Raw genomic sequence first — 14,882 nt, 5'->3', positions numbered from 1 at the left:
CAAAAACTGCAAAAAGCATTAACTGATAAAAATCAGAGCGATATAAATAGTATAGATCTTATGCATGAACTACAGTTTTTGCAAACTTTTGGAGAAAATGTAGCATCGCCACTTGAAACCGTAAGCTATATTGCTGTCAACAACTTAGTGGTGTGCAGAAAAGAATTTTGGATATATCCCTATATCAGTCCTAGAGCAGTTTTTGTGCCCTGTTGTAATCACAGTTTGTAAACTACTCTGCGAACAAAAATTTATTCAGTGCAAACTTATTAGATATGTACAGTAACTCCCAAAAGCGTTCGTACACTTACGATTTTCACCGAAATAGGGCTCCATCTATTAATTAAAAGTAAACTTTCTGAATGAGATTTTAATAATAAGATCTATAATCTATTCGTAACAAAATTACACGAAATATTTTTTAAATATAGCTAAATATAGCAAAACTTTATTTTTAGGATATTAATAATCAAAAAATGACAAACATTTTATCTCACAAAAGTCTTCGTACACTGAAATATTTTTGGATAAAAGAAATTTAGAATTATCATTTGCCGCTTTTTTTAATTTTTGCATTGTGGTGGCATTTAAAAAAAAAAATTGTTTGCTTTAATTTTTTATTGTTTACTTCATAATATTCTATTTATTATTGAAAAATGGGTCGCAATGGTAAAGAAATTACAAACAGCATTCAAAAACTGATAATTTTTCACCATAGTAGTGGTAAATTCGAAATATCGCTAAATTAGTTAATTTATCCTATTCTACAGTGCAGTATGTGATAAAACGCTTTAAAGAAGAAAATCAGATTGAAAACAAGGTACGAAAAGGTCGACTGAGAAAGTTAACTAAACATGATAAGAGATTTATTATTAGAAAATTTGTGAAAAACCCACGTTTGAGTGCTGTAAAAGTTTCTGCAGAATTTAATGCAAAGTTTTCTACTTCAATTTCATCTTAAACGATTCGACGAGTTCTCAGAAGCTGAATTACACGGGTTTTATGCCCGTAAAAAAATTTTGTTAGTGAGAAAAACAGAAAGCTTAGGATTTCATTCGCAAAATCAATGATAAATGTACTCAAAATGTACTGGAATAATATCCTATTTGCTGACGAAAGCAAATTTAACATTTTTGGTTCCAATGGTAGAATAACTGTAAGGAGAAGAAAAAACGAGGAACTTCATTCTAAGAACATAGTTGGAACAGTTAACAGGGTTTGTACACATTTCTGCGCACGGAAATTAAGTACTTTTAAAGACTTTTTTAAGGGCCATTAATGAAAAAAATTAAGGACCTACGAGCAAATGAGAACTGAATAAATTCAATTAAAAATATTATTCTATGCCTGAATTTCACTTTTGTAATACCATCCTAAAAATAAAATAGATCCCTAAGTAGTATGCATTACTACTAAACATGAATTAACTAACATAATTATTATTAAGTTTGAGAATAAAATAAACTTCAAGTATCAAGTAGCATTAAATATTTTAATGCTACTTGATACTTGGTTTATCAAGTAGCATTAAATATTTTACACTTATAATATTTGGACATATTTAAAAGAAGATAAGAGATATTTATGTTTTACTAATAGTAAGCTTTATGCTTTTTTTAAATAAATATATATATATATATATGTGTGTGTGTGTGTCTTTTTTTGTCACATACTTGGTCAGTCTAAAGGTTTAGCAAATAGTAGGGAGATTTTATGTCAAACAGCATAGGTTAAAATGAGAAGTGAGATCATAATCAGCATGATTCATAACCAAAAGACTGGATATTGTCCCTCTGCTGCTTGTCTATAGAGAGACCTGCTGATTAGAACAAACCAGAAAGGCCTGATGTAGGCACGGTTGGCAAGTGTTAAAAGTTAGTCAAGCTCTGCTTAATGCAGTTAATGTCATAGCTTTGTGTAGAGTTCCAGGGGCTGTAACCCAGTTAATATACTTTAAGGTTCCAATAAGCCATTAAAGCGGCAGAGGGGATAAGTTGTTTTATATATAAGTCTCAGTAGATGCAAAGAATAAGTTTTACTTGATGGTTACTTGATGGGTGTTAGATGATGTAATCTGAGACAATTACATGGGAAAAACGCTTACTATGAAAAAATTAAAAAGAAGACATTTTAATGAATTACATAGCTAATTTTGCTTTTACTAAGAGCTGTTTTGTAAATTATGCTTTATAGCTATATACCTTCTTTATTTTTCAGATTTAAAATATTGTATAATAAGCTGCCAAAATGAAACTTTATAATATGACAGCGAAAAATAAAAATATTTTATTTTAATGTTATTTTTTAAATATAATTCTAATATGTTACCATTATTTTAATGAAATTTATCAATGTTATGCTTTAAAAAAATCGCCAAAAAATTCTCAGATCTCAGAATTAAAAATTTTCTACAGAAACTGATCTTAAACTTGCCAAAATGTTGACAAGTTGTCAAATTTAGAACCATTTAATAAAAGAATTCACAACCCCAAAAGCGAAAAGTTGTTTAAGAGCTCTTTATTAGAAAAAAATGAATTTCGAAATGCTTACGTTTCACTTCTTGCTTAGAAACTCGAGTATCCCATCATTTATATTAGAAATAGAAACAAATTATAACCCATGAACCCATTCAAAAGAGAACCATATACGTCAGTGAAATGCCAGAAATATTCCTCCAAAATGCTAATTCACACTCAAAATGGCAGTCGTAAAAACAGAGAAATTTCAGATGATTAAAATTAAGGACCTTCTACTGATTTTGGCCAAAATTAAGAACTTTCAAGGACCAAAAATCGATTTAAAAAAATTTAAGGACTTTTAAGGACTTAAGTACGAACCCTGGTTAAGCATGGCGGTGGAGGTGTTCTTGTGTGGGGGTGCATGGCAGCATTAGGACTAGGTAATTTGGTATTTATCGATGGCATAATGAATCATTCTCTTTATTTAAATATTTTAAGAGACAATTTAAACTTATCAGCCCAAAATTTGGGTATTGGAAACAACTTTATTTTTAATCATGATAACGATTCTAAGCATACGGCTCCAAACGTTCGTCTGTGGTGTCTCTATAATTGTCACAGGTTTTTAAAACATCACCTCAGTCTCCAGATTTAAACGCCATAGAACACATTTGGAAAGAATTGGAGGTTAAAGTATAAAAACATGACATCAAAACGAAAAGCGAACTCAAAACAGTCATGATGGAAGAATGGATGATTGATACAGAAATTACAAAAAAAAAAAAAAAAAACTAGTAAAATCAATTCCCAGACGTTTAAAAGCATTGTGGATGCTCAAGAATATCCTACTAAATATTAATTTAACAAAAAAGGAAAATATTTACTAAAATATCAAGATTTTTTTTAAGTGTACAAAGACTTTTGTGAGATAAAATGTTTGTCCTTTTTTTATTATTAATTTCTTAAAAATAAAGTTTTGCTATATTTTAAAAATATTTCATGTTATTTTGTTACGAATAGATTATAGATCTTATTATTAAAATCTCATTCAGAATGTTTACTTTTAATTAATGGATAGAGCCCTATTTCAATGAAAACCATAAGTGTACAAACACTTTTGGGAGACACTGTATATTAATTTGTTTTTAATTTTAAGATAATAAATAGTATTCAGCAATATATTTGGTATCCAATGCGTTTAGTATATTATTTCGCTTTCCTTGCAGTGTTACTTTTTATAACATGTTGTTGTTGACTAATGCTCACTTGTCTGACCTATAGTCAGCTCAAGCCCACAAAATTTTTCATGGCAAGGATTGCAAATATGCCTGTCATTGGCTACAGTCTTAAGCACCTTACAGTGCAATTTAGCTCAGTTTGGCCCCAAATTTGACGGAAAGCACCCTGGGGGGAAATGGGTCCGAACGTCTCCCACCCCTCTTCCCCTACCAGCAACTTTTTGAGAGGATTTTCGCCTTGCCTATTTAGAGTGTCCCCCATGTCGCATGTACATAATACATTTAAAAATATCCATGTTTTCTCTGGAATTCGAACCCGGGCCCTTTGGCACGGCAGTCGGCAATGCTAACCACTACACCGGTTGGGCGGTTTTTTATAACATAAATGTATGTATAATTCTTCAATAAATATGTTTGAGTATGGGTTTAACAAAGCACAAAATGTTTGCATATTTAGACAGAAGATAAAATGTAATTTTTTTTTGGTTTCTCACATTATTATGTTTATAATGCTTCATTTTAAATGTTAACTATAAACAATGTCCCTTTAACATCGTCACTACATAAAGGCGCTCGCTAAACATTTGCACGACGATGCCGATTAGGGTTGGCACACGCCTGGCAGTATGAGCTTGGAAATGGCGGTGACGTAAAGTGTAGACATACCAATAAATCAATCAACTCTGAAAGAATTAATGACACCATTATCTTTAAAGAGACATCATTATCTTTTTGTAGGACCTTACTTATATTTCCTATTAAATACATCAACTATTTTTATTACTCCTTTTAAAAACTTCATTTATGACAAATTTTATAATGACTACGGATAAAAGAACATTTCCGGAAATAAAAACAGATTATTTTGCTAAAACCTATGAGCGGCTATTGATTATGAACAAAGCTCAGATTGATAAATTTAGGACTGTTAGAGAAAAAACTTGAACAGAATGTTGGGTTACTTAATTTTTGAATTCAATAGTTAAAAATACTTTGTTTTTTGCATACTACCTATTTTCCTCTTGCGTACCACCAGTTGAGAAACACTGGTCTAAACATTCCCTAAGTGTTTTTATCATGAAAATTAGTACTTCATTTAGCAATATGAAATTAAAGTTTGAGTTCAAAATGCATAATTTAAAAGGCAATCAGAACATTCCTTTTCTTTGATACAATGACACTATAGTGTGCGGCAGCGTTTATAGCATTATTTGACTTGCATAGTACAATGATGTATTGCATGAATGCGCGCCAGCTCATACTGCATGAATGCATGCCAGCTCGTAATGCATGAATGCACACCAGCTCGTACTGCATGAATGCACGCCAGCTCGTGCAGCATTCGTGTACTGATTGACTGATTCGTGAGCTGCCATTTCAAGTGTGACAATGATATGGATCAGTGGAATGCACAGCATTGTGCCTTTGCTGTTGAAAGTTATTTCAAGAATAACTACTCTGTTATTGCTACCCAGCGTCTATTTCGGCAACATTTCAACTTGGGATGTCATGGGAAAGTTCCAAATGGATGGACCATTGCATTTCCTATTTTGTGTAATTTCCCGTTTTGGTGACATTTCCTGGCCGCCTCGCTCACCTGATCTTTCATGTGCAGACTTTTCCCTTTGGGGCCACCTGAAACAAGAAGTTTTCCGAACACGTTGTGCCACCATTCTTGAGTTGAAAGATCGCATCAGAACTGCCATCGGCAATGTCCCAGGGAATATGTTATGCCGAGTTAATGGCAAGCTTTTAACGCCGCCTAGAAGAATGTGTTGTGCAGAGGAGGCATCATTTGACAGACATCATATTCAAAAAGTAATCCACGCAATGGACAATGACTTACACGTTAGTAAATGGCATACCTTTATAACTATTAATTGACTTAAGAGGTAATAAATATATTTCAGTTACTGCCTTATGGTGTGTTTTTAATATCCCACTATAAATGCTGCCGCACCCTGTACTACCTAAAAAATCACTTCCATTATTATCCTTCCCATGTAGTATAAATGCCTCTTCTTCCACAATGAAGTCATTTATTGGAGTTCTTTCTTCGTTCTTACTGAAGTCATTAATGTATCATTAACCAACTCATTTCTTTAATACTTACTTTATTTTGACTACCTGAAGAGTAATTTCTTAAATTTAAAATGCTGTCTGAGAGCTTTTTTTTTTTTAAACATATGCTGGTATTTTTTTTAATTATAAAGCACTTATGCTCGATACATGAGAACACTGGGTTCAAATAATAAATGAAAATCCTGATTATATATGAAAAAGCAGAATATCATACCATCTGGCTTTACATTGTTTAGCTGATTTCCTATGAAGGAGAGATGCAATTCTAGACCACTGATTTTTGCCATATTTCATAACAGCAGCCTTAAGTATTTCATCCTAAAATAACAGAAAAATTATTAAATTCTCTTCCAGACTATTCAAAAATAAAATAACTATATAATAAATAAAAAAAAATATGAGCAAGTTTAAGCATTATATAACAAAAAGTAAATAAACTATTCTTTAAACCTGGAATTCCAAAATTAGTAATTTGAATCCTAGAATTTTCAATATTGATAGCATTCATTTCAAAACTTTAAATTTCATTAACTTTACAAAATGCAAAGGAAATGAAGAAAGAGAGGAGGGGGAAATTGTTAAATCTTGTAACTGATCTATTAGATATACAAAAGCTTCTGAATTATGTTTTGTGTATTATGATACACAACTCATTAAATATTACATATAGACTGAAGAGCAATATTGAATAAGGGATAACTTGCATTATGCCAATTCTGAGTTGTGTGCAAGCCCAAAAGTGATTTGCAAATGATGTAGGCAGCAATTTGACAAGATAAGGAGTGCTGCTCACGTTACCAGTAAAAGTCAAAAGCAAAATGGGTAAGATTACAGACTTAAGCCTATTTGATGTGGCCAAATCATAAGGGTCATTCCATTTCAGAGGTAGTGCAGACATTTGGATTTTCACACAGCACTGTGTCAAGGGTGTGTGTGAGTATGTGAATTCCAGTAAAATCATTCCTGCCAGTGTCAACTGCCGCAGACAACGAGTGGATGATTGAGGTCATCGGCAGTTAGCCCACACTGTAACAGTGGATAGACAGGCCACAATGCAACAGATCACCAGTCAATTTAACAATGGCGTACAGCAATGTGTACGCTGTCACATCATACAAAACCATTTCCTCTCAATGTGGTACAGGAGTCATTGTCCTACGAAAGTCCCTCTGCTGACAAAACATGGCGTAATGATTAGCATGGGAGTGTGAACATCATCAATGGACCATCAAGATGTGGAAAAATATTACCTGCAGTGATGAGTCAAGATTTACATTGACAGCCAATGGCAGAGTACGTGTATGGGTTGATGGCAGAATACGTGTATGGTGTAACATGAAGCAATGGATCTTTCCTAACAGCAGGGGACTCTCCAAGTTGGTGGAAATGGTATGCTTGTCTGGGGAGCGTTCACATGGGCTGAAATGGGACTCCTGGTATGCGTGACATTGTCTTTCACAGGTGAACGTTATCAGGATATATTATATACCACCGTTATTAAGTACGTGGTCATAATGTTTTGTTTCTTTAGTGTATACCACTCATAATGCTATGCAGTTTAACATGAGAGCACTACTGTGAATGCGGATAATATTGCCAAGCAATTTTTTATAAATATTTATTTTCAATAAAAAAGATTGCTATACATATGATGAATAAGTACAGAAAATATTACAGAAATAGCTCTATTTCTTTTCTAAAGTACAGTTACATCTATTTTTAACTATAGTACTTGCCACTTATTAGACTCAAAGGTTAATAAAATCATCCACTTAACCTTCCAGCACAAGCATCATGCACAAAGTTTATGACAAATTCGGTTTTTAATGAACTTTTTCACATATCGCAGCTGAGACATTTAATTTCATTTTTATTCCTCCTTTCAACCCTTCCCCACTGCATGGAATGTGCCAAAAGAAGTCATATGCACCTCTTTTATTTTTACTGGGCTTTTGTGCTACACGGCAGCTTCTTCATAAAAACTGTGACACACACGCGTTAGTGGGTTAAAATTCGAAACTTTTTTTCTCAAATATTTTGTAATTTTGTGTTATTAATTGACATGTATTATTTTAATTTGTATAAATTCGACTCTATATTTTTTATATCAGTTTTCATGGTAAAAAAATATGTGCGACCGGCTGATTTTTCTAGCATTCTTCAAAAATTATCTGATGAAGAAAAAGACGACAAGGAAACCTTTTGGATGTGAGAACAATAGCGATTTGTGTGAAGAAAATATAGAGATAAATAATATCAGCAGTGAATCAGAACAATAAATTTTGGATGAATATAGAAATATAGAAAAAAAGAATGATTATATGTTTGTAAGGATAAATCTTCTAAGTGGCGAAAAAGTATGCAAACTGTTCAAAGTTGAATAAGATGAATATTGTGAAAGTGCTACCTGGCCTTAAAACCATGCCAAGGATATAAATGATGAAATAGGATCATTTTTTAAAATAACTGATATAAATACGCTTGATGAAATTTTGGAATGTACAAATAAATATATAAGTTTGCTAAAAGGCAAATACTCAAGAAACAGAGACTGCACTGCTACCTCAAGATGCACACTTTGGCACCTCAATGATAACACACTTTGGATTGTTATTTACGATGGGAATAAAAAAAAGGACAGCATGTAAATGTAAAAGAATTGTTGTCAAGTGATGGCACTGGAACTGAAATAACAAGAGATGTGATAAGCTACAAGAGATTTTTATTTCTGATAAGTTGTCTTAGATTCGATGATAAACAAACAAAACAGGACAGATGAATATTAAAACTAGATTGGAGTTTAAAATATAGTTATTAAAGAATAAATTTAAAAGTTTCTATAATGAAATACATAATTGCCTTTCGACCTGACTAATATAAGCATTTAAAAATAATTTACTTTCATTTGAATGTGACATCATTTGTATTTTGCAATAATAAGGTTAATATTTTATTTCTTAACAAATTTATTATCAATATTCACACACTTATGCTGTTTTTCGTGCAAAAAATGGTAAAATAATGGATGTTGTAAAAATTACGATGCACATGTGCTCATGTAAAATTGCCAAGTGCACTTGCTGGAAGGTTAAAACATTCCAATTACCAGGAACCAAAACAAATACATACTGATCAATAGAAAAAACGCCATTTATTAAACTCAGAAAATGACTAATTCTTCAGTGTCATAATATCAACATAGTTTGTAGTTCATACATTTCTTTATTGTAGATCTTGGCTTAGTTATCGTTCAGGTATGTAGTGTTTCATTAGCACAGGTTTGACAGAAATTTTTCTACACCCCCAATTCGTAAGACACTGTTTTCAAAGCTATTCATTTGCAATGGAGTTCAGAGTGACTAATTTCCTTATTGAAAGTTAATAAAAACAAATGTCTTGTATATGTTCAGTTTGTTCTTTCTTGAATACAAATTGATAAGAAATGCAACTTCTACATCCCATTTAACGTTTATTCATTAAACATCTTCCCTTTGAGATGCACATATTATATTCACAGTGAATTTAAAAAATTCATAAAAAGCTTTCTAGCTTTACATTGACCATCTTTGAATGGAAAGGGAATGGTACTGTAGGCGCTCCTTTCTGATAGAAAAGGCAAAGAAAGCAATAGTCATGAATGTAATCATGAAGCGACAAATCAAATTAACAGATTAAGTGCTGTATTTCTACTAGCTAAAAATATGATTTTTGAAAGTGAATAAATCGCTGGAAGAATAATTTTTTTTAATATGTTTTATGCTTAGTTTACACATTGAAAAAGCCAAGCGAAAATATTTAAGCCTGAAAGAAAAGATAAATAGTTTAAAGATTTTGAGGTTTTCGCCAAGTGCCACCAGAGAAAAAATGAATTTAAAATGACAATTCCCCAAACATTGTGTAATTTACTTAAAAAAAGAATTATAATTGATGAACTAATAAAAATGCAAATGTCTGAAGGAAGAGCAAAAAGCTGGAAAATCGAGAGATGTTAAAACTACTCTTTAGGAATGATTTCAAGCTATGAAACTAAAAATGTTTCTATTTCTAGAGCTCTTTTCACTATAACAGATATGAAATGCACTGAGATAATAACAGAGAATTTTCTATCAACTGACAGATAACCTCACAAGTTGGAAAGAGAAAAATCTAACGTTAATACATCGTTCAATAAGTCTCAGGACTAATAAACAGATGGCGTTAGTAATATTAATTTGACTTTGTTGTTCAAAAGAACTGTACAGAAAAGAGATAGAGGGTGCTGCGCCGCCCGTATGTGTAGCTAATTAAAAGTTTTCACCAGAGAGAGTTGAGAGATTGATGAGAGTTTTTGAGAGTGGTATAAAATAGATATTCTGTAATCTGTATATAATACTTGTATATAGTCTTCTCTTCATAAATAGCTTTAGTTAAAGGAAAATGTCTTTATTTGGTATCATAACATATCAAGATCCACCTATGCCACGTATGGAATATTGAGTAAGTTATTACATACATCAAGTTTTTGGTAGCATCAGACCCGAAGGTGAGCCATTTCATTTTTATCTGCATGCAATTTATCTTTGAAAATGTGTTTTGAAGAAACTATCGAGAGAAATAGAAAAATTAGAGGTTCGGTTCGTACCAGTGTAACAAAATTAATAAGGAAATTGGAAGAGGAATTGCAAAACAAGAATCTGAACCTAGAAGTGTTGCAGGAATCACTTTCACTGTTAATCGAGAGAGCTTGTTAAAATATGATGAAGTTATTAATGCTCAAAGCACTGTTCAGGAATTAGAGACAGAGGTAGAACATTGTTTAGAATACAGCGAATCCATCATTAGATGTTAATCGAAAGTCAATAGATATATTCAAAATGTGGGTAAAACCGGAACAATTTCACAAGTTTCGGAAATCAAAACTAATTATAATACTAAATTACCTCACATTACTTTAGAAACTTTCAACGCCGATTTATGTAAATTTACTGAATTTTGGGCTCAGTATAAAGCTGCCATTCACGAAAACAATAAGCTTCAAGATGTTGAGAAATTTAACTATTTAAGATCTTTACTCATCAGTTCAGATGCAAAATCTATAAGCCATTAATAGGAGAAAACTATAAAAAGGCCATCGAAATCTTGACTGACAGATTTGGGAAAAAAGAAATATTAGTTAGGGCGCATATGAACATTCTCCTAGCTTTGGAGCCAGAGCCAGTATGTTGTTCAAGTGATGTATCCAGTTTAAGAAAATTACATGATGAAATAAGGGTTCAAACAAGAAGTTTAGAGACATTAGATATTAATTCTTATGGCAATCTATTACTTCCTATTCTATACAAGTGTATACCGCAAGATTTAGGATTACAGTTTAGTAGGGAGTCAACAGTGTCAGATTTATTGTTGTTTCTAAAGAGAGAAGTGTGCAAAAAGTCATTAATCAACAAACACTTTCAATATCAAGCGAAAAAAATACTGACAACTATCGTAAGAGTGTTGCTCCAATTAAAAAGAAAAGGGTATCAGCGGCAATGATTAATACATCAGTCAAAAATTATATGTGTGACTTTTGTCTTAAATCTCACCTCTAAAAAAACTGCGACTTGAGTATTTCAGAGAAACACAAAGCGTTATATGATCAATTTAAATGCAAGCGCTGCTTAAAAAAAGTCACAAAAAAACATTTTGTAAGGCGAAGTGGGTTAAATGCAATATTTGCAAACCTAAGTTGCATTTAGAGAGCCTGTGCAATGCAGATGTGCAAGAAAATAAATCCATAAAAAATACTGCGAGTGCACCAAAAGAGACAAATGTTAGTTCACTATTCCTCGAAACACTGAGTAAGCAAATTCCTAATGATGTGATTTATTATCAAACAGTGAGAGGTCAACTACTTGGAAATAATTCCCCATTTAACGTTAGGTTGTTATGTGATTCTGCTCCCAAAAAATCTTATGTTTGTCAATTTATTTCCAGAAAAGCAAGTTTACCAACTATTGGTAGAGAAAGATTAAAAATTCATACATTTGACTCTTTGAATCCAACAGTACGAGAATTTAAAAGGAAAAGACTTTCTTTAAAAAATAAGACCAGGTTCACTCTAATCATCGAAGCACTTGAAGTAGAAACCAAATGTTCCAATGCATTACCCAGGCCATCTGCAGAAATTATACACAAGCTTTGCCAAGAAGGATTTGACTTATCTGAGAGCTGTGATAGTGAAGTGGCAGAGGTACAGATTTTAATTGGGAATGATTATTTGAACTGCAATTTAACGGGGAAAACACATTGTTTAACAGACTATTTAGTATTGTATGAAAGCATATCCGGTTGAACGTTGAGTGGAAGCAGAGTGTAAGAAGCTAAGTTCAGGGTCAGAATCCACCGGTTTGTTTATACACATTCATTTGGAAGAGGAATTAAAAATATCGGAACAGATTCGTCAGTTTTGGGAGATTGAAAGTCTAGGAATTTCGGAGTGCACGTCGGAAAGGAGCGCTGCTGATAAGCGAATAATTAAACAATTTGAAGAGGAGTTGAAATATGTAGACAGAAGGTATGAAGCTCGCTTGTTGTGGAATAGGAGTCCAGAGCATTTGGAAAATAATTTTGGCTTGGTGAAAAGGCAGTTCGAAAGGGTGCGGCAAGAGTTAAAAAGTAACAGCTTTGTGAGGGAACAGTTTATGGAAATAATTAAATTTCAGACACAAAACAACATTATTCAAGAGTGTGAGGATATGAGAGAGGGATATTTTATGCCATTCCGAGCAGTGGTCCGTAAATATAAAAAAAGCACTCAAGTTCGAATGGTATTTAATTGCAGCAGTTGTGAAAGGGGAAAGCTATTGTTAAATGATTGCTTAGAAATGGGCCCAAACCTAAATCCGAATACTTTGGATATCATTCTTGCCTTTCAAAAATTTGAAATTGGATTCTGCATTGATATAGAAAAGGCATTTTTGATGATTGAGATAGCAAGGGAGGATAGGCAATATTTAAAATTTATCTGGTATTCTAATAATAATAGTGAGGACTTTAAAATTATGCAAATGAACAGATTATTATTTGAATGTAATTGTTCACCGTTTTTATTGAGTGCAATGATCAAATATCATTTAAAGAAATACATGGAAACAAACGAAAACTGTGCCGAGATGTTAAATAGCTCACTGTATGCAGACGATTTGTGTTACGGAGGGGAAAGTGTAGAGTCAGCTTTCAGTCTTTCATCAGAGGCAGTATCTATTTTGAGAGACGCGAGTTTCAATTTGAGAAAGCTAAACACCAATTCTAAAGAGCTGTTTGACTTGTGGCTTCAGAAAGGGTTGTGTGAAGAAAGTAGGTTTGAGAGAGATAGTAAAGTGTTAGGCTTGGTGTGGAACACAGAACGATTCTAAACTACTCAACAGTGATGTAACATCTACTCAACAGTGATAGATGTTACATCACTGTTGAGTAGTTTAGAATCGTTGAGAAATAGTAAAAGATCGGTGTTAAGCACAGCAGTTAAGGTGTTTGACCCAGATTGATTTATTTCTCCATTTGTGATGAGAGTTAAAAGACTGATGCAGGAAATATGGGAGAGAGGTTTGGAGTGGGATTCAGAGTTACCAAAGGAGTTACGGTGCAAATGGATAAAGTGGTGCGCTGAAATTGAGGAATTAAATGCGTTGAAAATAGAGAGGTACTACTTTCCAGAAGTTCTAAGTAAAAGTCATTCGGTTGAAATTCTTATTTTCAGTGATGCGTCAGTAGTGGCATATGGAGTGGTGGCATATTTTAGATATAAGAATGAAAGAGGAGAGGTATGTATGTCATTTATAATATCGAAGAATAGGATAGCTTCATTAAAAAAGTTGTCCCTTCCTAGGTTGGAATTGATGGGGGCTATAGTTGCAGCTAGGTTAGGGAAGTATTTATTGAAAATGTTTCAGGATTTGGTAAGTAGGTTAGTTCTGCGGACGGACTCAGAAATTTGCTTGTGGTGGATAAAGGGGTCAGTGCGTGAATAGAAGCAGTTCGTGTCGAATAGATTGCAGAAATACAAGACTGTACTTCGCCTCATAAGTGGAAATATTATCCAGGGTCAGAAAACCCAGCAGATAAATTAACTCGTGATGAAACAGCAAATGCATTGGTGAAAGATAATAATTGGTGACATGGTACATCATGGTTGAAAGATTCTGAAGATCAATGGCCTGAGCAGAAGTTTAAAGTAGAAACTGATACTCAAAATTTGGAACATTTAAGCACTTATGTTCAGGTGACGGCTCCAGAAAGAACAACTGCGTTAAACATTACCAAATTCAGTAGCCTGGAAAAATTGTTGAGAGTTACAGCTTGGGTAAAGCGGTTTGTCGCCAAGCTAAGAAAACGTACCTGTGAAGAATGTCCTCTTACTGTATTCGAGATCCAAGAAGCTGAGGAGTGCTGGATAAAACAAGTCCAGAGAGAGAATTATTTTTCGAATATTCAACAACTAGAGAGGAACAATCTAATAACACCAGATTCGAGGCTTTACAGTTTAGCACCATATCTGGACAGTAGAGGTATTTTGCATGTAAGAGGTCGTTTGGAATAAACAGAATTAATAGATGACGAAGAACTTCCCATTATTCTGCCGAAGTCGAAGTTCACCGAACTAGTGATAATTAGTGTACACATAAAAGTATTCCATTCCATAGTCATGGCAACATTGTCCAAAGTCAGGAATAAATTTTGGATACCTAAAGGAAGACAAGTAGTAAAGAAAGTTATCAATGCTTGCCTGGTGTGTAGAAGGTTCGCAGTGAAGCCCACTAATTAATTAATGGGTCAGTTACCAAGAGATCGTGTAGTCCAAAGTAATCCTTTCACAGTTGTAGGCATTGACTTAATGGGAGCGGTTTACTATTAGAGAAAAAGCAGATATCCACAAAAAGGTGTACATAGCCTTATTTACATGCACCATTACTCGTGCTGTACACATTGACGTGGTTTCAGATATGTCAACAAAAAGTTTCATTTTTTCATTACGACGTTTTTTAGCATGAAGAGGGAGCTGCAAAGTGATTTATTCAGATAATGCCAAGAATTTCCGCAGCACATGTGAAATAATTAAAGAATTTAAAAGAATCGGAGCAGA

General features: G+C 33.2%; 1 protein-coding gene across 1 annotated transcript in view; it reads right to left on the bottom strand.

Annotated features, from left to right (window-relative positions):
* Positions 1–14,882, bottom strand: part of Cdc5 (cell division cycle protein 21) — a 92,496-nt gene that overhangs the window by 64,960 nt on the left and 12,654 nt on the right. The window contains exon 2 of the mRNA XM_035357824.2: positions 5,994–6,097. Coding sequence (XP_035213715.1) covers positions 5,994–6,097 — 104 coding nt within the window. The remainder of the gene's footprint in view (positions 1–5,993; positions 6,098–14,882) is intronic.

The sequence above is a fragment of the Stegodyphus dumicola genome, chromosome 1, assembly GCF_044657685.1.
Source record: "Stegodyphus dumicola isolate Sdum_Otavi_A_Nest chromosome 1, ASM4465768v1".
Lineage (NCBI taxonomy): Eukaryota > Metazoa > Arthropoda > Arachnida > Araneae > Eresidae > Stegodyphus > Stegodyphus dumicola.
Note: the sequence above shows the minus strand (reverse complement) of the source record. Positions and strands in the feature narration are given on the sequence as shown.